The sequence below is a fragment of the Nerophis lumbriciformis genome, linkage group LG23 (assembly GCF_033978685.3).
Source record: "Nerophis lumbriciformis linkage group LG23, RoL_Nlum_v2.1, whole genome shotgun sequence".
Taxonomy (NCBI): Eukaryota; Metazoa; Chordata; class Actinopteri; order Syngnathiformes; family Syngnathidae; genus Nerophis; species Nerophis lumbriciformis.
The window spans coordinates 5,455,471-5,477,054 of NC_084570.2; the positions used below are offsets into that span (position 1 = coordinate 5,455,471).

Sequence of the window (21,584 nt, forward strand, 5' to 3'; positions counted from 1 at the left end):
CGACTGAAATGCGATTTTCTTATTTAAACGGGGATAGCAGGTCCATTCTTTGTGTCGTACTTGATCATTTCGCGATATTGCCATATTTTTGCTGAAAGGATTTAGTAGAGAACATCGACGATAAAGTTCGCAATTTTTGGTCGCTGATAAAAAAGGCCTTGCCTGTACCGGAAGTAGCAGACGATATGCGCGTGACGTCACAGGTTGTGGAGCTCCTCACATCTGCACATTGTTTACAATCATGGCCACCAGCAGCGAGAGCGATTCGGACCGAGAAAGCAACGATTTTTCATTAATTTGAGCGAGGATAAAAGATTTGTGGATGAGGAAAGTGAGGACTAGAGGGCAGTGGGAGCGATTCAGATAGGGAAGATGCTGTGAGAGGCGGGTGGGACCTGATATTCAGCTGGGAATGACTAAAACAGTAAATAAACACAAGACAACACAACCAGGCTTATATTTAATATGCCACAAATTAATCCCGCATAACAAACACCTCCCCCCTCCCGTCCATATAACCCGCCAATACAAATCAAACACCTGCACAACACACTCAATCCCACACCCCAAAGTACCGTTCACCTCCCCAAAGTTCATACAGCACATATATTTCCCCAAAGTCCCCAAAGTCACGTACGTGACATGCACATAGCGGCACGCAAGTACGGGCAAGCGATCAAATGTTTGGAAGCCGCAGCTGCATGCGTACTCACGGTACCGCGTCTGCGCATCCAACTCAAAGTCCTCCTGGTAAGAGTCTCCGTTGTCCCAGTTCTCCACAGGCCAACGGTAAAGCTTGACTGTCATCTTCCCGTTCAAAAAAGCTTTTATCAATTACGCCAAATAGCGAAAGTGAAACCGCTTCTATCAAGACATGATCTTGAGAAATTAATCCACGCTTTTATCTCGACTCGTCTTGACTACTGCAATGCCCTGTATGTTGGCATTAGCCAGGCCTCCCTCGCCCGCCTGCAGCTCGTACAGAACTCTGCTGCTCGTCTGCTAACACAGACCCGCAGACGTGAGCACATCACCCCTATTTTAGCGTCCCTTCACTGGCTCCCTGTGCGTTACCGAATACATTTTAAACTCCTTTTATTTGTTTTTAAATGTCTAAACAACCTCGCGCCAACCTATCTCTCCGACCTCCTTCAGCCTTACTGCCCCACCCGATCCTTAAGATCAGCCGATCAGCTGCTGTTGACGGTCCCTGACACAAGGCTGAAGCTTAGAGGTGACAGAGCTTTCGCCGTTGCTGCTCCCAAGCTCTGGAACGACCTACCCCTGAGTGTTAGACAAGCCTCCTCTCTTCCTGTTTTTAAATCTCTCTTAAAAACATACTTTTATTCCATGGCTTTTAACACTGAGTGATATCCATCCTGCAATGGCGCCCCATAATACACCTGCTGTGATCCTGTTTTTATGTTTTAATGTTTTTATTAATTCTATTTTAATTATTTATTTTTTTATCGTGTTCTGTTTGTGTTGTGTTGTGTTTGCTCGGTACTCGTTTTATCTTTTAACCTGTTCATTGTACAGCACTTTGGCTACCCCTGTGGTAAATTTTAAATGTGCTCTATAAATAAAGTTGATTTGATTTGATTTGATCTTCCGGGAATGTAAACAATGAAACGCCGGCTGTGTTATCCGGCACAACAGTCAAGGGGTGCATTCTACGGCGGGGGTGTGTTATCCGCACAACACATGCCGCAATACACCGCTTCCCACCTACAGCTTTCTTCTTTGCTGTCTCCATTGTTCATTGAACAAATTGCAAAAAAATTCACCAACACAGATGTCCAGAATACTGTGGAATTTTGCGATGAAAACAGACGACTTAATAGCTGGCCACCATGCTGTCTCAAAATGTCCTCTACAATCCGTGACGTCACGCGCAGGCGTCATCATACCGAGACGTTTTCAGCAGGATATTTCGCGCAAAATGTAAAATTGCACTTTAGTAAGCTAACCCGGCCGTATTGGCATGTGTTGCAATGTTAAGATTTTATCATTGATGTATAAACTATCAGACTGCGTGGTCGGTAGTAGTGGGTTTCAGTAGGCCTTTAATGATAGATTATTGGTACATTCTTTACCGAGATCGACGGAAATATGTTTTTATTAGTAGTGAAAGAGGCCGATAACCGATATTTGGAGCTGATATTCATTTCCAGTAAAAGTGACATATTGGCGCCAACATTTAGAATAATACACTGTACTATTAAAACTCCAAGACTTAAAGGGGAACTGCACTTTTTTGGGATTTTGCCTTTCGTTCACAGTAGGGTTGTACGGTATACCATACATGCCAACACTCCCGATTTTCCCGGGAGGCTCCCGAATTTCAGTGCCCCTCCCGAAAATGTCCCGGAGCAATCATTCTCCCGAATTTCTCCCGATTTCCACACGGTTATCAATTTTGGAGGCGTGCCTTTAAAGGCACTGCGTCTTCTACAACCTGTTGTCAGGTCTGCTTTTCCTACATACAAACAGCGTGCCGGCCCAGTGGCGGTTTTCCACACACACACCCACACACACACACACACACACACACACACACGTACACACAAGTGAATGCAATTCACACTTGGTCAACAGCCATACAGGTCCCACTGGGGGTGGCCGTATAAACAACTTTAACACTGTTACAAATATGCGCCGCACTGTGAACCCACACCAAACAAGAATGACAAACACATTTCGGGAGAACATCCGCACCGTAACACAACATAAACACAACAGAACAAATACCCAGAACACCTTGCAGCACTAACTCTGCCAGGACGCTACAATATACACCCCCGCTACCACCCAAACCCGCCCCCCCCCAACCTCGCCCACCTCAACCCCGCCCCCGCCACCGCCCCCCCTCCCCCATCTCTCAACTGACCCATGTTCATTCCTGCTGGTTAAGTAGCTTCTTACCCAGTTAAAATCAGTGTATGACTTTTTATGCATATCAAGTGCAAGTGACGGACTCTTCTTATACTAACCATGTGACCTTGCCACTACAAAATAGGACTTTTAAGTTCTATGCGGTGATGTTTTATTACTTTACGTACAATTTCTCATCTATTATTGCACCCAAAAATGTGTTTTCTTTTACCCTTTCAATATTTACTCCGTCAATTTGTAATTGTGTTTGACTTTCTCTTCTACTGTTACCAAATAGCAATATTTTATTCTTACTGAGATTCAAAGATAGTCTGTTTTTGTCGAACCATCTTTTTTAATTTGTTCATTTATTCTGTTATTATTTGTATTATCTTCTGTGCGTCGGATTTTTTTAAAAAGGCAGACGCTTGTTTGAATATTGTTACATTTGAAATAATAGAATTGGTGATAAAAGAGGTTAAATATTACTATTCATTATCAATATAAAAAAAACAGTTGATAACAGTAAAAAAAAAAAGGCCAAATATCGGCACCGATAATAGGCTCGGCCAATAATCGGTCAATCCCAAATTAGGGACCGAATGTCCCTTTGGGACAGAGGACCCTATTGTATTTGTAAGGTTTTATTAGGGCCCGCATGGCCCATTGCATAAGGACTCCCACAGGGAGTCCTTATGCAATGGGACATAAGGACCTATTGAATTTGTAATTATTATTATTATTATTATTCCGCCGCCTCTTTGAGCTGTAATTTGACCCGCTTAACATTCTTCAAAACTCACCATATTTGACACACACATCAGGACTTGCAAAAATTGCTATCTAATAAAAAAACAAACCCCAAAACTCAAAATTGCACTCTCGCGCCCCCTAGGAAAAAACACAGACAAAACTGCTTGTAACTTCCGGTAAGAATGTCATAGAGACATGAAACAAAAACCTCTATGTAGGTCTGATTTAGACCTAGATTTCATCTTTTGATTTCCTTCAGCAAAAATCAACAGGAAGTTGGCAATTCCCCCTTCAGAACAAAACTTTTTTTAAAACAGTCACTTTTGCCTCTTTGAGCTGTAATTTGACCCTCTTAACATGCTTCAAAACTCACCAAACTAGACACACACATCAGGACTGGCAAAAATTGCGAAATATTAAAAAAACACAACCCCAAAACTCAAAATTGCGCTCTAACGCCCTCTAGGAAGAAAACACAGACACAACTGCCTGTAACTTCCGGTAGGAATGTCTTAGAGACATGAAACAAAAACCTCGATGTAGGTCTCACTTAGACCTACATTTCATACACTGACATTCCCCAGCAAAAATCAACAGGAAGTTTGCAATTCCCCCTTCAAAACAAAAGTTTTGTAAAAACCGGTCACCTTTTTTCAAACATTATCTCCTCTGAGCGCGTTTGTCGTATCGGCTTTAAACTAGCACAGGAGAGAGATTGAACCCTTCTGATTTAAAGTTGACCAAAGAGTTTTAATTACTGCTCCGGTTTGGATTGTATGTGCCGTCAAAGTCGGTCCCGTCCATCACTGCTTGCAGCTTTAATTCTTTGTGTTTTCCGTTTCCAGAGACATGTATCATGGAATCGGACCGATGGATCCCGAGCGCCTTAACGCATTCCGCACTGTAAAAGAGATCACAGGTGAGTGAGTGACTTTGGAAATAATGGCTGAGCAACATAACATAATTGTGTGTGTGTGTGTGTGTACTCATTAGCGAGTGGAGGCCCTAAAGGGATGAGCGATGTCTGGTATACAAACCCTTCGTCATATTAAAGTGTGGCTTGCAGTTGAGCCAAACAGCTAATGGAGCGAAGCTGCATTTTCATAATGAAAAGCCAAGCAATAAGAAAGAGCAATGGCTTCTCTGCCTCAGTCGTCCTCGGCTCCCGAGCTTTAACGCCGTTTCCACACATGCTGATGCGATATTATCTGTCATTAAAACCCAATGCAACTCGACAAATTGTGCGGAATATCAAATCCAGTCTTTTTAATTAGCACATACTGTCCATTTCCTTCAAATAATTAATTCTCGCTTGAATTTTTTTTCAAGACGTAGGCATCAACCTAATTATATTCTTGGGTTTCCTCATCAAATGCGGCCTTTGTGTCACAAAGCAATGCCGACGGGACTTCTCATGCTCTGGTTTTGTCCACGATGTCTGTAGGTTACCTCAACATCCAATCTTGGCCGGAGAACATGACCGATCTGAGTGTTTTTTCCAACCTGGCTACCATTGGCGGGAGATCCCTTTACAGGTACGAGCACATTGTTACCTGAGACAATGTCGACAAAAAAATGTTTGTGGTCAAAGCCTCTAAAGTACTTACAGTCGCGATCAAAAGTGTACAGGTAAAAGCCAGTAAATTAGAATATTTTGAAAAACTTGATTTATTTCAGTAATTGCATTCAAAAGGTGTAACTTGTACATTATATTTATTCATTGCACACAGACTGATGCATTCAAATGTTTATTTCATTTAATTTTGATGATTTGAAGTGGCAACAAATGAAAATCCAAAATTCCGTGTGTCACAAAATTAGAATATTACTTAAGGCTAATACAAAAAAGGGATTTTTAGAAATGTTGGCCAACTGAAAAGTATGAAAATGAAAAATATGAGCATGTACAATACTCAATACTTGCTGGTAGACGGCTGCGTTGACCCTGGATCTCAGGAAACAGAGTGGACCGACACCAGCAGATGACATGGCACCCCAAACCATCACTGATGGTGGAAACTTTACACTAGACTTCAGGCAACGTGGATCCTGTGCCTCTCCTGTCTTCCTCCAGACTCTGGGACCTCGATTTCCAAAGGAAATGCAAAATTTGCATGGTTGGGTGATGGTTTGGGGTGCCATGTCATCTGCTGGTGTCGGTCCACTCTGTTTCCTGAGATCCAGGGTCAACGCAGCCGTCTACCAGCAAGTTTTAGAGCACTTCATGCTTCCTGCTGCTGACCTGCTCTATGGAGATGGAGATTTCAAGTTCCAACAGGACTTGGCGCCTGCACACAGCGCAAAATCTACCCGTGCCTGGTTTACGGACCATGGTATTTCTGTTCTAAATTGGCCCGCCAACTTCCCTGACCTTAGCCCCATAGAAAATCTGTGGGGTATTGTGAAAAGGAAGATGCAGAATGCCAGACCCAAAAACGCAGAAGAGTTGAAGGCCACTATCAGAGCAACCTGGGCTCTCATAACACCTGAGCAGTGCCAGAAACTCATCGACTCCATCCCACGCCGCATTAACGCAGTAATTGAGGCAAAAGGAGCTCCAACCAAGTATTGAGTATTGGACATGCTCATATTTTTCATTTTCATACTTTTCAGTTGGCCAACATTTCTAAAAATCCCTTTTTTGTATTAGCCTTAAGTAATATTCTAATTTTGTGACACACGGAATTTTGGATTTTCATTTGTTGCCACTTCAAATCATCAAAATTAAATGAAATAAACATTTGAATGCATCAGTCTGTGTGCAATGAATAAATATAATGTACAAGTTACACCTTTTGAATGCAATTACTGAAATAAATCAAGTTTTTCAAAATATTCTAATTTACTGGCTTTTACCTGTATATACACTTGTAAAGAACATAATGTCATGGCTGTCTTGAGTTTCCAATAATTTCTACAACTCTTATTTTTTTTGTGATAGAGTGATTGGAGCAAATACTTGTTGGTCACGAAAAACATTCATGAAGTTTGGTTCTTTTATGAGTTTATTATGGGTCTACTGAAAATGTGAGCAAATCTGCTGGGTCAAAAGTATACATACAGCAATGTTAATATTTGCTTACATGTCCCTTGGCAAGTTTCACTGCAATAAGGCGCTTTTGGTAGCCATCTACAAGCTTCTGCTTGAATTTTTGACCACTCCTCTTGACAAAATTGGTGCAGTTTAGCTCATACTTGCCAAACTTGAGACCTCCGATTTCGGGAGGTGGGGGTGGGGGCGTGGTCGGGGGTGGGGCAGAGCGTGGTTGGGGGCGTGGTTAAGAGGGGAGGAGTATATTGACAGCTAGAATTCACCAAGTCAAGTATTTCATACACACACACACACACACACACATATATATATATATATATATATATATATATATATATATCTACTAGAGATGCGCGGTTTGCGGACACAACCGCGGAGTCCGCGGATTATCCGCGGATCGGGCGGATGAAATTAAAAAAAATAAGATTTTATCCGCGCGCGGGTCGGGTGGATTAATTAGATATATATATATATATTTTTTTTTTTTTTTTTTTTTTTTTTTTTGCGGGTGGCAGTTAAACCAATTGGGAAATATATATACATAGTTAAATGTTGTTACCCACATACGAAAAACGAGCAGGCACCTGCTGCATATGCCACAACAGAAGAAAAAAAAAGAAAAGAGATGGACACTTTTACGGAGCGGAGAAGGGACGCCTCGCCGGGGTCCGGGACCGAGGCCCCTTCCCCCGAGAGGGCCCCACCGGGAGCCGTAGCTGAGGCGATCCGCGAGAAGGGCCCGACGCACGTCCAGGGTCACTACCGCGCCCACCGCACCGACACCCCGCCTCGTCCGCCTTCGCCGCGGCCGGCGTCACGCGCAGCAGGTAAGCAGCTTACCTGCCCGCCACCCCCGTGGCCGGGGGCTCGTAACAGGGGTCACTCCGCGCGCTCCGCCCGCGCAGCTTACCTGCCCGCCACCCCTGTTGCCGGGGGCGCGTAACAGGGGTCACTCCGCGCGCAGTGCGCTCACGAAAGGGGTGGGGCTCACCCTGGTTGATATAGAGAGCAGGACGGTGGCCATGGAAGTCGGAACCCGCTAAGGAGTGTGTAACAACCCACCTGCCGAATCAACTAGCCCTGAAAATGGATGGCGCTGGAGCGTCGGGCCCATATACCCGTCCGTCGCCGGCAGCGAGACGCGCTTGGAGGTGCGCTTAGCGCGGCTCCCATATGATTGCGCACTGGTGTGCGTCTGGGTCGTGACAGCGTGGCACGCGAAAGTCTGTGCTGCGTTGGATCAGTCTCCTTTCTTTAACAGGCAAAAGCTTTATAACCTCAGTGAGGTTATAAAGCGTGCGCACCAAACACGAAGCAAGGCCATGGTGCAGGAGAACAAAGGACTTCTTTCATTTAAGGTTTGTGATAAACCATCAAACTCATTCGTTAAAAGGACTCTATAGTAATATAAAGCGAATTTTTCTGGACATTATCATGCAAGAAAAGTTTATTTTTGGGACCGCGATCACCGCGTAATGATTTTTAAAGGTTGCATGACAAACATTTAACTGTCCCATGTGATCAGCCAGTGCGATTGGAAATCCATGCTCAATTATTGCCTCCGTAAATAAAACTTCGGCATTCATCACATCCAAAGAATCTGTTTGGGCGACGAAAAACGTTGAAAGTTTTCCACTTGTATCGCTAGCAACGGCATTAGACTTGTGTTTTTTTGTCCCAACGTGGTCTTTTACATCCCTAATTCCTCCGTGTCCGATCGAAAAATCTTGTCTGCACAAGGTGCAATTCGCGTAGTTTTCACCCTTTTTTTTTTTTTTAATTAATGAAAAACCCGGAATAGGTTGATGAAAACCGTACGAATTACGGGAAAACCGGAGTAAATGGGTTGTACTTGTATAGCGCTTTTCTACCTTCAAGGTACTCAAAGCGCTTTGACATTACTTTGGAGTAGTTGGCAGGCTCACTAATGCCTTGCATCATCTATATTAGATCGGGCGGATGGCGGGCGGGTGCAGTTCTGATCAAACGTTACATCGGGTGGATGGCGGATGGTTGACGACTTTCTGACGCGGTTGCGGATGAAATAAATTGCCTATCCGCGCATCTGTAATATCTACATCCTGAAAATATGCAAACAAAACTGTGTTTAGATAATTGATACTTCAAACTTGCATAAATAAATATTAAGGAATATAACAAAACTTGGCTTCTGAGAGCTTCAAAATGTAATGAATAAAATGCTAAAGTTGTTGATAAACAAGCAATTATTTTAATAATTAAATATGGTAATTTTAAATGAATTATTATGATAATTTGAAATTAATTATTTCAAATATGTTTATTTTAATGTATAATTCTAATGCCTGGATGTAATAAGGAGTCAGAAAAAATACAAATAAAAATACAATTGATTTTGATGTTTTTAGCAAAATATAGTAAAAATGTATTTAGTTTTTCTTTTTTTTTAATTAATAAATATATTTATTTTTAGGTAAGATAAACATAATAATACAATTTATCTCTAGTCTGGATGATTTAGTTCTTGTCACCCTGTTGTCCTCCCGTCGTGAAAAAAGGCTGTCCTCACTCAGGTCCGCATGGAGCTGGAGGGGGCGTGGCCTCCAGCTCCGGCTGAAAATCGGGAGATTTTCGGGAGAATATTTGTCCCGGGAGGTTTTCGGGAGAGGCGCTGAATTTCGGCAGTCTCCCGGAAAATTCGGGAGGGTTGGCAAGTATGGTTTAGCTAAATGTGTTGGTTGTTTCTTCAGCATTGTCCACACATTTAAGTCAGGACTTCGGGAAGGCCATTCTGAAACCTAAATTCTAGCCTGATTTAGCCATTCCTTTATCACTTTTGACGTGTGTTTGGGGTCATTGTCCTGTTGGAACACTCAACCGCGCCCAAGACCCAACCTCAGATTTACAAACATATGAACCCTAAAGAGTATCTTATTCACCATTTGATTGGCAGCAGTTAACGGGTTATGTTTAAAAGCTCATACCAGCATTCTTCCCTGCTTGGCACTCAGCATCAAGGGTTGTAATTGGGGGTTAAATCACCAAAAATTATTCCCGGGCGTGGCGCCGCTGCTGCCCACTTCTCCCCTCACCTACCAGGGGGTGAATAAGGGGATGGGTCAAATGCAGAGGACAAATTTCACCACACCTAGTGTGTGTGTGACAATCATTGGTACTTTAACTTAACTTTAACTTTACACATACAAACTGTAGCACACAAAAAAGCACATTTAATTAAAAAAAACGTTATTATGGTCTTACCTTTACTTATAAGTGCGGGAACAGTGGTGTTCGTGTTGGAGGAGTTGTGAATGAATGAAATATGAAATCCGTGCTGCAGTTTGCAAGTGTACCTAAAGTTGTGTCCCTGCAGTCGTTCACGGCTTCTCCGGCGCGAGCATTGTTGTTTTTGCACTTTTTGGCTTCTTGTTAAGTGACTTTTTTTGGGTGGATTCCGTCTTGCACGTGGAGGGTTTGGGTGTGGGCTTTGGTTGGTGTGACGCTCCCGTCGGGGGGTGCATTCTGCGGCGGGGGTGCATTATCCACCAGGAGGCGGGATTACTGCGAGCCTCAGCCAGTGCGTCTTCGCAGCAGTTTTATGATCGCTCAGCACAAGAAATACGTTACACACATACAGTTGTTGACAAAATACACTGTACATTATATACCTCAGCTAACTAAACTATGGAAATGTATAATATAATTCATATAGCAACACGGTCTCACTGCACAGCAGGCCAGCAGTTAGCCGAGTCCGCAATCCATGTTGAGGCACAACTGAGTGACGTGCCTCAACTGGCTGCTGATCACCGCACCGTCTCTTCTCAGTATTCGAACAGCAAATGTGAAAATTCAGCGATTTTGAATAAAAATAATCTAAAACTGGTGAAGTTAAATGGAAAATAACTTTATAGTATAATCACTGAATACATATAACAATTTAATTTTTTTTTTTTTCTTTTTACTTTTTTTTTCTTTCCATGTGTCAGTGACCGCACGTCACTGACATACAGCAATGTATTGTGGCCAAACTGCTCAATTTTTGTTTCATCTGACCACAGAACTTTCCTCCAGAAGGTCTTATCTTTTGTCCATGTGATGTCAGATGGACCACAAATTGAGCTATTTGGCCACAATACCCAGCAATATGTTTGGAGGAGAAAAGGTGAGAAGCTTGCCAGAAGCTTGTGGATGGCTACCAAAAGTGACTTATTGCAGTGAAACTTGCCAAGGGACATGTAAGCAAATATTAACATTGCTGTATGTATACTTTTGACCCTGCAGATTTGGTCACATTTTCAGTAGACCCATAATAAATTCATAAAAGAACCAAACTTCATGAATGTTTTTTTGTGACCAACAAGTATGTGCTCCAATCACTCTATCACAAAAAAATAGAAAATATTGGAAACTCAAGACAGCCATGACATTACAGGTAAAAGCCAGTAAATTAGAATATTTTGAAAAACTTGATTTATTTCAGTAATTGCATTCAAAAGGTGTAACTTGTACATTATATTTATTCATTGCACACAGACTGATGCATTCAAATGTTTATTTCATTTAATTTTGATGATTTGAAGTGGCAACAAATGAAAATCCAAAATTCCGTGTGTCACAAAATTAGAATATTACTTAAGGCTAATACAAAAAAGGGATTTTTAGAAATGTTGGCCAACTGAAAAGTATGAAAATGAAAAATATGAGCATGTACAATACTCAATACTTGGTTGGAGCTCCTTTTGCCTCAATTACTGCGTTAATGCGGCGTGGGATGGAGTCGATGAGTTTCTGGCACTGCTCAGGTGTTATGAGAGCCCAGGTTGCTCTGATAGTGGCCTTCAACTCTTCTGCGTTTTTGGGTCTGGCATTCTGCATCTTCCTTTTCACAATACCCCACAGATTTTCTATGGGGCTAAGGTCAGGGGAGTTGGCGGGCCAATTTAGAACAGAAATACCATGGTCCGTAAACCAGGCACGGGTAGATTTTGCGCTGTGTGCAGGCGCCAAGTCCTGTTGGAACTTGAAATCTCCATCTCCATAGAGCAGGTCAGCAGCAGGAAGCATGAAGTGCTCTAAAACTTGCTGGTAGACGGCTGCGTTGACCCTGGATCTCAGGAAACAGAGTGGACCGACACCAGCAGATGACATGGCACCCCAAACCATCACCCAACCATGCAAATTTTGCATTTCCTTTGGAAATCGAGGTCCCAGAGTTTGGAGGAAGACAGGAGAGGCACAGGATCCATGTTGCCTGAAGTCTAGTGTAAAGTTTCCACCATCAGTGATGGTTTGGGGTGCCATGTCATCTGCTAGTGTCGGTCCACTCTGTTTCCTGAGATCCAGGGTCAACGCAGCCGTCTACCAGCAAGTTTTAGAGCACTTCATGCTTCTTGCTGCTGACCTGCTCTATGGAGATGGAGATTTCAAGTTCCAACAGGACTTGGCGCCTGCACACAGCGCAAAATCTACCCGTGCCTGGTTTACGGACCATGGTATTTCTGTTCTAAATTGGCCCGCCAACTCCCCTGACCTTAGCCCCATAGAAAATCTGTGGGGTATTGTGAAAAGGAAGATGCAGAATGCCAGACCCAAAAACGCAGAAGAGTTGAAGGCCACTATCAGAGCAACCTGGGCTCTCATAACACCTGAGCAGTGCCAGAAACTCATCGACTCCATGCCACGCCGCATTAACGCAGTAATTGAGGCAAAAGGAGCTCCAACCAAGTATTGAGTATTGTACATGCTCATATTTTTCATTTTCATACTTTTCAGTTGGCCAACATTTCTAAAAATCCCTTTTTTGTATTAGCCTTACACAATATTCTAATTTTGTGACACACGGAATTTTGGATTTTCATTTGTTGCCACTTCAAATCATCAAAATTAAATGAAATAAACATTTGAATGCATCAGTCTGTGTGCAATGAATAAATATAATGTACAAGTTACACCTTTTGAATGCAATTACTGAAATAAATCAAGTTTTTCAAAATATTCTAATTTACTGGCTTTTTCCTGTATGTTCTTTACAAGTGTATGTAAACTTTTGACCACGACTGTATGAAGACACTAGTTTGAACCATCAATTTCTTACATATGCAGGTGACATGTTCATGTTTTATCGAGGCAGCCTTTGGTCAAACTCAGTGATCTTATTTCCCCTCCGCTCACAGTGTGAGGAAATGAGCTGTCTCCGCACGTTGCTTTGCACACAGCATGACAGTTTTAATTAAAGCAGGTTTCTGTATTCAGTTTGCTAAATGCTGGTTGGAACTAGAAGCACGTATCTCCTTTATGTTTAATTTGAGATGAGTTCTTCTTCGTCATGCCACCTCCCTACAGTGGAAGCGGCATCTCCTTGCTGATCTTGAAGCAGCGTTGGATCTCCTCCCTGCAGTTCCAGTCGCTGGATGAGATTAGCGCGGGCAACGTCTACATATTCAACAACAGCCGTCTATGCTTCTACAATACCGTCAACTGGACGTCGCTCTTCCGGACGCCGAGCCAGAAAGTGCTTATCCGGAACAATCGTGACCCGAAGGAGTGCAGTGAGTGGCATCTCTTTATGTCTCCATGTTTTAACACTGGCCCTCTTCTGTTCTCACAATGCATGTACGCTGCTAGACAGCCTGCTAAGTAACAAAGAGAACTCCGACCTTTCAGGTTAAATTGGAGCCATAAGCTGAATTGTATTATTATTATTATTATTATTATTATTAATTTTTATTATTAATGTGAAACCAATTTTTTGTTGTTTTAATCAAACACAATTGGAATGGACTGCAATGGAATTTTATTGTCATTGCACTTAAAAAGTACAATGAAACGACGTTTTCAGTACAAACCCATTCAAGATTAGACATACCGTATTTTCCAGACTATAGAGTGCACCTTAGCCACACTCACTAAATTTGAGTGAAAAAAATATTTGTACGTATATTAGCCGCACCGGACTACAGACTGCATACGTTGTGAAATAAGTTATTGACAAAAAATTATTCTGCAAATGTTTATTTACAAACCTTAATTGTTGCCAAAGGGTAGTAAAAGGGGAAATCAAGATTTTCAGCACAATCCCATTCAAGAGCAGACAAACATTACAGGGAGACAGAACAGGATCGCTGACGGATCTGCCTACTTTCGTTCGCCTCGTACAAAAAAGTGGAGAAACAGGTAAACGCTGGGGGTGCGGGGCTGAGGAAAAAAAAAATTCAGTCTAAGCCTGGGCCTTTGGAGAGGGAGTCCACACTGAGGCCAAGGAAAACAAATTCTCATAGCCATAGCACACATAAACATGTGTGTAAGAGGGAAACATCGAAGAAAACCAAGGACATTTCGCCCTCTTCCTTCTCAATCTTCTACACGAAAATTGCGCGACAAATCCGTTAAGCAAAATGTTGACTTTGATGGCACATAATCCTTGAAATTGCCACAAATGCGCCAGAACTGAGCGACTACAATTGGAGCCATGTTTACAAGTTACAAGATAGTCACACACACACTAGGTGTGGTGAAATTATCCTCTGCATTTGACCCATCCCCTTGTTCCACCCCCTGGGAGGTGAGGGGAGCAGTGAATTGGTAAATTGGGTGATTTAACCCCCAATTCCAACCCTTGATGTTGAGTGCCAAGCAGGGAGGTAATGGGTCCCATTTTTATAGTCTTTGGTATGACTCGACACTCTAGCCACAAGGCCGCTGAGCAGGCTTGTTTACATCCGTAAACACTGCATCACGTGTGACGCTGCTGCTCACTGCTCCCCTGAGGGGATGGGTCAAATGCAGGGGATAATTTCACCGCACCTAGTGTGTGTGTGTGACAATCTATGGCACTTTAACTTTTAACTTTAACATCATCTCTGCATGCGGGTCAGTTTGCATCCACATTAGCCATCGCATTTGTTTTTGTAAAGTGAACAACCATCCATCTTCTTCCGCTTATCCGAGGTCAGGTCGTGGGGGCAGCAGCCTAAGCAGGGAAGCCCAGACTTCCCTCTCCCCAGCCACTTCGTCCAGCTCTTCCCGGGGGATCCCGAGGCGTTCCCAGGCCAGCCGGGAGACATAGTCTTCCCAACGTGTCCTGGGTCTTCCCCGTGGCCTCCTACCGGTCGGACGTGCCCTAAACACCTCCCTAAGGAGGCGATCGGGTGGCATCCTGACCAGATGCCCGAACCACCTCATCTGGCTCCTCTCAATGTGGAGGAGCAGCGGCTTTACTTTGAGCTCCCCTCGGATGACAGAGCTTCTCACCCTATCTCTAAGGGAGAGCCCTGCCACCCGGCGGAGGAAACTCATTTCGGCCGCTTGTACCCGTGATCTTGTCCTTTCGGTCATAACCCAAAGCTCATGACCATAGGTGAGGATGGGAACGTAGATCGACCGGTAAATTGAGAGCTTTGCCTTCCGGCTCAGCTCCTTCTTTACCACAACGGATCGATACAGCGTCCGCATTACTGAAGACGCCGCACCGATCCGCCTGTCAATCTCACAATCCACTCTTCCCTCACTCGTGAACAAGACTCCAAGGTACTTGAACTCCTCTACTTGGGGCAGGGTCTCCTCCGCAACCTGGAGATGGCACTCCACCCTTTTCCGGGCGAGAACCATGGACTTGGACTTGGAGGTGCTGATTCTCATCCCAGTCGCTTCACACTCAGCTGCGAACCGATCCAGTGAGAGCTGAAGATCCTGGCCAGATGAAGCCATCAGGACCACATCATCTGCAAAAAGCAGAGACCTAATCCTGCAGCCACTAAACCGGATCCCCTCAACGCCTTGACTGCGCCTAGAAATTCTGTCCATAAAAGTTATGAACAGAATCGGTGACAAAGGGCAGCCTTGGCGGAGTCCAACCCTCACTGGAAACGGGTCCGACTAACTGCCGGCAATGCGGACCAAGCTCTGACACTGATCATACAGGGAGCGGACCGCCAAAATCAGACAGTCCGATACCCCATACTCTCTGAGCACTCCCCACAGGACTTCCCGACGGACACGGTCGAATGCCTTCTCCAAGTCCACAAAGCACATGTAGACTGGTTGGGCAAACTCCCATGCACCCTCAAGGACCCTGCCGAGAGTATAGAGCTGGTCCACAGTTCCACGACCAGGACGAAAACCACACTGTTCCTCCTGAATCCGAGGTTCGACTATCCGGCGTAGCCTCCTCTCCAGTACACCTGAATAGACCTTACCGGGAAGGCTGAGGAGTGTGATCCCACGATAGTTAGAACACACCCTCCGGTTCCCCTTCTTAAAGAGAGGAACCACCACCCCGGTCCGCCAGTCCAGAGGTACTGCCCCCGATGTCCACGCGATGCTGCAGAGTCTTGTCAACCAAGACAGCCCCAGAGCATCCAGAACAACCTCATACAAAAAACTAAAAATGAATAGGACATCCTACCCTGCAGTGTGAATGTAGCCTATGTTTATGTTGTGTACACTGCAAAAAGTCAGTGTTCAAAAACAAGAAAAAAAATACAAAAATTAGGGGTATTTTATTTGAATTAAGCAAAATTATCTGCCAATAGAACAAGAAAATTCGGCTTGTCAAGACTTTCCAAAACAAGTCAAATTAGCTAACCTCAATCAACCCAAAAATACCTTACAATAAGTATATTCTCACTAATAACAAGTGCACTTTTCTTGGTCGAAAAAAAACGAGACCTTTTTGCTCAATATGTTGAAAAATATTGTTAAATTAAGTACATGCTAGTGCCATTATCTTGACGTAATGATATGCGCTCGGCATCACGATTTTTTTAAGTATTACTTTAAAAAAATAGTTTTATACTTGTGAGTGTTGATGACACAGCTTTGCATCAGTTGATATTCTAGTTTCAAGCATGTTTTACTCAATATATGTCATAAAATCTCAGCTACAAGCTCCAATATCTTAGGACCAAAACCCTTAAAACAAGTAAAACACTCTAACATAAAATCTGCTTAGTGAGAAGAATTATCCAGACAGGAAATAAGCAAATATCACCCTTATTTGAGATATTTACCGTATTTTTCGGACTATAAGTCGCAGTTTTTTTTCATAGTGCGACTTATATATGGTTTTTTTCCTTTTTTATTATGCATTTTCGGCAGGCGCGATTTATACTCCGGTGCGATTTATACTCCGAAAAATGTGGTAATCTGACTTAGATTTCAGTTTTTGCAGTGTATGAATCTGTGTATTTTTCTCCATAGCCCAGCAGCGCATGGTGTGCGATCAGATGTGCTCCGATGAAGGTTGCTGGGGTCCCGGACCCGACCAATGTCTGTCCTGCCGCTACTTTCGACGGGGCCGCACCTGCGTTGAATCCTGCAATCTTTTTGACGGGTACGTAATTCATCCAAAAATACTTTACGATCCCGGGCTATTGGTTCACAAGTGTTTGAACCGCAAAAAAAACGAGCATTTTTACGCATTGCCAGATCTTTATGGTTCCTGGAGGCACATTAATTCCCTTGCAAAGAGGCACACATGACAGGCAGAGGAAATAAAATCAATTTAACCTGCTTTGATGTATGAGAATGAACTCAAAATGTCCTCAAGGGCCCAGAAGCATCGTCTAATTGCCATTTGGCGTGAATGTAATGAGATGAACCAATAAGGAATTTTGCACAGTGAGTAGGTAATGTGAACAGGCCATTGTGGCAAATTAATTTGAATATATTGCAGAATTAGGATATTTCATCAAAAATTGCCCAAATGAGCTGTGAAATGACTGACATTTACGACAAAGGCCTCATGGTCCAGTTGATGTTGTACTGCGGCATGAATAATTGCATTCAGGTCGTCGCTCGATCCTGCCAGAAGGCACATCAAACAGATGAGTGGCAACTCAGCTGGGAAAAAGAAACTCTTTGTAGATATGGTTTCCAGCTTCTTCCTTGTGAATGAACCAGGAGATGTTGCGCATCACAACACTTGAAAGGATCCGTCTAAAATAAGGTTACACCGGCAGCGCTCGCAGATGGATAACTTTTTTTTTTTTTTGGAAGCGGCCATGTCAAGCTATAACGTCTCACCTTGGGGAGGAGGAAACGGTTCATATTTTGCACGGTGGGTTGGGCGCTTGAGAGAGAGCAAACCCTTGGTCATGTTGACTTGTTGTCGGTCCTTCTCCGGCGCCGTTTGTGGGAGGGGAGCTTTGAAGTTGTTTTGGAAAAACAGCTCGCTGCAAAGGCTTTGAAAGAGACTGGCGAAGGGAGAGACACATGGCGGGGAGCGCCGGGGATCTCCTTGTACTGTAAACAGAGGTGGGTAGAGTAGCCAGAAATTGTACTCCAGTAAGAGTACTGTTACTTTAGAGATTTATTACCCAAGTAAAAGTAAGGACTAGTCACCCAAATATTTACTTGAGTAAAACTAAAAAGTATGTTGTGGAAAAAAACTACTCAAGTACTGAGTAACTGATGAGTAACCTGTTCGTTTAATGATGACGGCAACAAATAATGCACAAAAACATAAAAATAGCAATGAACAAATTCAGAGCCAGGAATATCTCTTAAGCAACTAAAACAATTAAAGCTGCAAGCAGCATTGGTCGGGCCCGCGTATTTGGCAGGTGCTAGTCCTAAGTGTCCCAATACTTTTGTCTACTTGTAGTCTGGAGTGTCCCAAGACTTTTGTCTAGTGTACCTACCTTGTCTGCATTGTGTGGGCACGTTGGTGCTTCCTGCTTTTAAGCAGCCATCATGAAAAAACAGCATTGCAGCAGCATCAGCGCAGCGGGTCTTTGAAGGGTCATAAAATCAAAACCGGAGCAGTTAATTAAAAAGCGCTTCTGTTTTTGTAATCACAAGGGGTCAATCTCTCTCCTGTGTTAGTTTGAAGGCGAAACGACAAACGCGCTCAGAGGAGTTCGTTTTTGAAGGAAGGAGACCGGTTTTTACAAAAAATATGTTTTGAAGGGGGAATAGCAAACTTCCTGTTGATTTTTGCTGGGGGTAGTCAATTTATGAAATGTAGGTCTAAGTGAGACCTACATAGAGGTTTTTGTTTCATGTCTCTCCGACCTTCCCAGTGGGAGTTACAGGCAGTTTTGTAGTTTTTTTCTTCCGAGGAGCAGTTTTTTGTCCGTTGAATTAAAAAATTGCTGTAGAGCACAATTTTTAGATTTGGGGTTAGGTTTTTTCATTAGATCACAGTTTTAGCCAGTCCTGATGTGTGTGTTCAGTTTGGTGAGTTTTGAAGCATGTTAAAGGGGTCAAATTACAGCTCAAAGAGGCAAAAGTGACTGTTTTTAGTACTTTTTTGTCTTGAAGGGGGAATTGCCAACTTCCTGTTGATTTTAGCCCAAAGACATACAATTATGAGAACTAGGTCTAAGTCAGACCTACATAGAGGATTTTGTTTCATATTTTTCCGACCTTCCTAGTGGGAGTTACAGGCAGTCTAGTTTGTTTTTTTCCTAGGGGGCGCTAGAGCGCAATTTTGAGTTTTGAAGTTTGGTTCTTTGATAAAAAGTTTTGCCGTATATTACTGATGTGTGTGTAAAATTTGGTGAGTTTTGAAGCATGTTAAGGGGGTCAAAGTAGTGCGCAAAGCTGCGGAAGAATAATAATAATAAGAAAGAATAAAACGATCGAATAACAATAGGTCCTTATGTCCCATTGCATAAGGACTCCCTGTGGGAGTCCTTATGCAATGGGCCATGGCGGGCCCTAATAATATACATTAAATAATAATACATTAACATAAAAAAAATTAAGGCAAATTGAGCCACAATTACTTAACAGCACCATAGGCTCAGTAGGCAGAGATTACAAAGGAAAATAACAAGTTAGCCTTTACGCAAACCATAAACTGATAGGTGTGGGCTGCACCTGGGAACACACTTGGTGTTTCTATGCATGCGTGAGTGTGTGTGCGACTGTGCGTGTGTGTTTATGAGGCTGCAGTGCGTTAATAAATGTCCCCACACGATGTACATTTGACAGTGATTCATAGCAGGGAAGCTAACATCAGCCTACGGTGACAGCCAAAATATCCACTAACGTTACTTACCGCGATGTGCTTCCTCAAATTTGACGTTGAGTTCATGTAAGCTTAAGCTTGTTAATCATGTGACCGCCTGGCTCTGTTTGATTGGTGAAACGGAGTCAAACGTCACCAGTGACTGCATTTGATTGGTGAAACGAAGGCATGCGATAGATCCTACTTTGAAGGTCTGTCTGACAAACCAAAACAAACAAAGCATGCATTAACAGATCGATAACAATCAGTAGCGAGCAGAGGTGTGGACTCGAGTCACATGACTTGGACTCGAGTCAGACTCGAGTCATGAATTTGATGACTTTAGACTCGACTTGACAAAATGTAAAAAGACTTGCAACTCGACTTAGACTTTAACATCAATGACTTGTGACTTCACTTGGACTTGAGCCTTTTGAATTGACATGACTTGACATGACTTGCTACTTTCCCCAAAACCCAAAGATGAAAAAGTTATTCGGGAGCGCTCTGTATTTTTCATTGTGTACTTGTCTATCAGCGTTGCGTGTGTCAGCTGGTGTGGTCTCAGTACAACAGCCAATCAAATTAGATCTACTTTGTTTTCATCACACAGCATTCATCCAATCAAATTGCAGGAAGAAGACATGTCCAAACCACACGCCAGTGAACAAAAAATGATACCTAAAATAATTTCGTTTGGGTATAAAAATTACGAGGTGGTCAACACAAAACGGTTTGCAGTATGCAACACATGCGGTTCGAAAATTACTGATGGAGAGGCAACAACTTTCAACTTCGTCCGGCATTTGAAGTTGCACAAAGAACGGTAAGTTTTGAATGTAAGATAACGTTTATTGGCTAAGTAACGTGACTTTTATTTGCTGTGTAGTTAAATCAGTGAGGCTGTAAACTCACTGCTAACGTTATAACGTTATTGCAAATACGGGAATCTGTTGCAGTTCACTACCTTATTCATACTTTTTGTTCAGTGATTTTTTTTTAAGCAGGGTTACGTTAGTCAATATATCACACGTAACGTTAGACGGCGGTCAGCAGCACCGCGTATTTTAGCCACCTAAAAAAAGACAAAAATAGTAAAATAAAGGTCAGTTAAAATGTATACTATATTATGAATATGTGTACCGTTTTAGCTAGCTTTCTGACATACTGTTGGTTGTTTACCTCAGAGGTCCCCAACCACCGGGCCGCGGCCCGGTACTGGTCCGTGGATCGATTGGCATCGGCCGCACAAGAATTTTTTCTTTTTTTTTTCTTTTTTTAATTAAATCAACATAAAAAACACAAGATACACTTACAAGTAGTGCACCAACCCAAAAAAAACTCTCCCCCCCTTTTGTTCTGGGCATTGAACATGAAGACTCTTCCTTCACTGTTCCGAGTGGCCATGAGAGTCTTGGCAGTGCCTGCCTCCAGTGCTCCAGTGGAGCGAGTTTTCAGCCATGGTGGCATCATACTACGCCCCCATCGTGCACAAATGACTGACAGACTCTTGGCTAATTTGGTCTTTTGCAAATGCAATGCAGCATAGGGCCCTGACATATAAAAAGTACAACTTTTTTGTTATGTTCACGTATGTCATGTTTTTTCAATGTTAACACTTTTGTACAAATAAGTACATTTGCACTTTATTTTTCAATGTGTTTGTTCTGTAAAGGAATGAGTTAATGTTTAAAATGACTGGTTAATAGTGCTATTATAAAGTGCAATGTCAGCACAATTTTCTTTCCTGCAATTTAAAATGCACTTGTTTCAATATATAAATACAGCGTTTGAAAAGCATACACAATCTGTGTTAATATATTAGTCTGTGGTTAAAAGGACTTGAATGGACTCGAAACTCAAAATGCAGGACTTAGGACTTGACTTGAGACTTTCCAGTCTTGACTTTGGACTTGACTCGGGGCTTGCCTGTCTTGACTCGGGACTTGACTCGGACTTGAGGGCAAAGAC

At 42.9% G+C, this 21,584-nt stretch overlaps 1 protein-coding gene across 2 annotated transcripts in view; it reads left to right on the plus strand.

Moving 5' to 3' along the window:
* The window catches only part of LOC133622494 (receptor tyrosine-protein kinase erbB-4-like), a 789,611-nt gene that overhangs the window by 577,617 nt on the left and 190,410 nt on the right, over positions 1-21,584 (plus strand). For both annotated transcript variants that reach the window (XM_061985295.1, XM_061985296.1), the window contains exons 10-13: positions 4,473-4,546; positions 5,072-5,162; positions 13,004-13,209; positions 16,859-16,991. In XM_061985295.1, the coding sequence (XP_061841279.1) occupies positions 4,473-4,546; positions 5,072-5,162; positions 13,004-13,209; positions 16,859-16,991 (504 nt within the window). The remainder of the gene's footprint in view (positions 1-4,472; positions 4,547-5,071; positions 5,163-13,003; positions 13,210-16,858; positions 16,992-21,584) is intronic.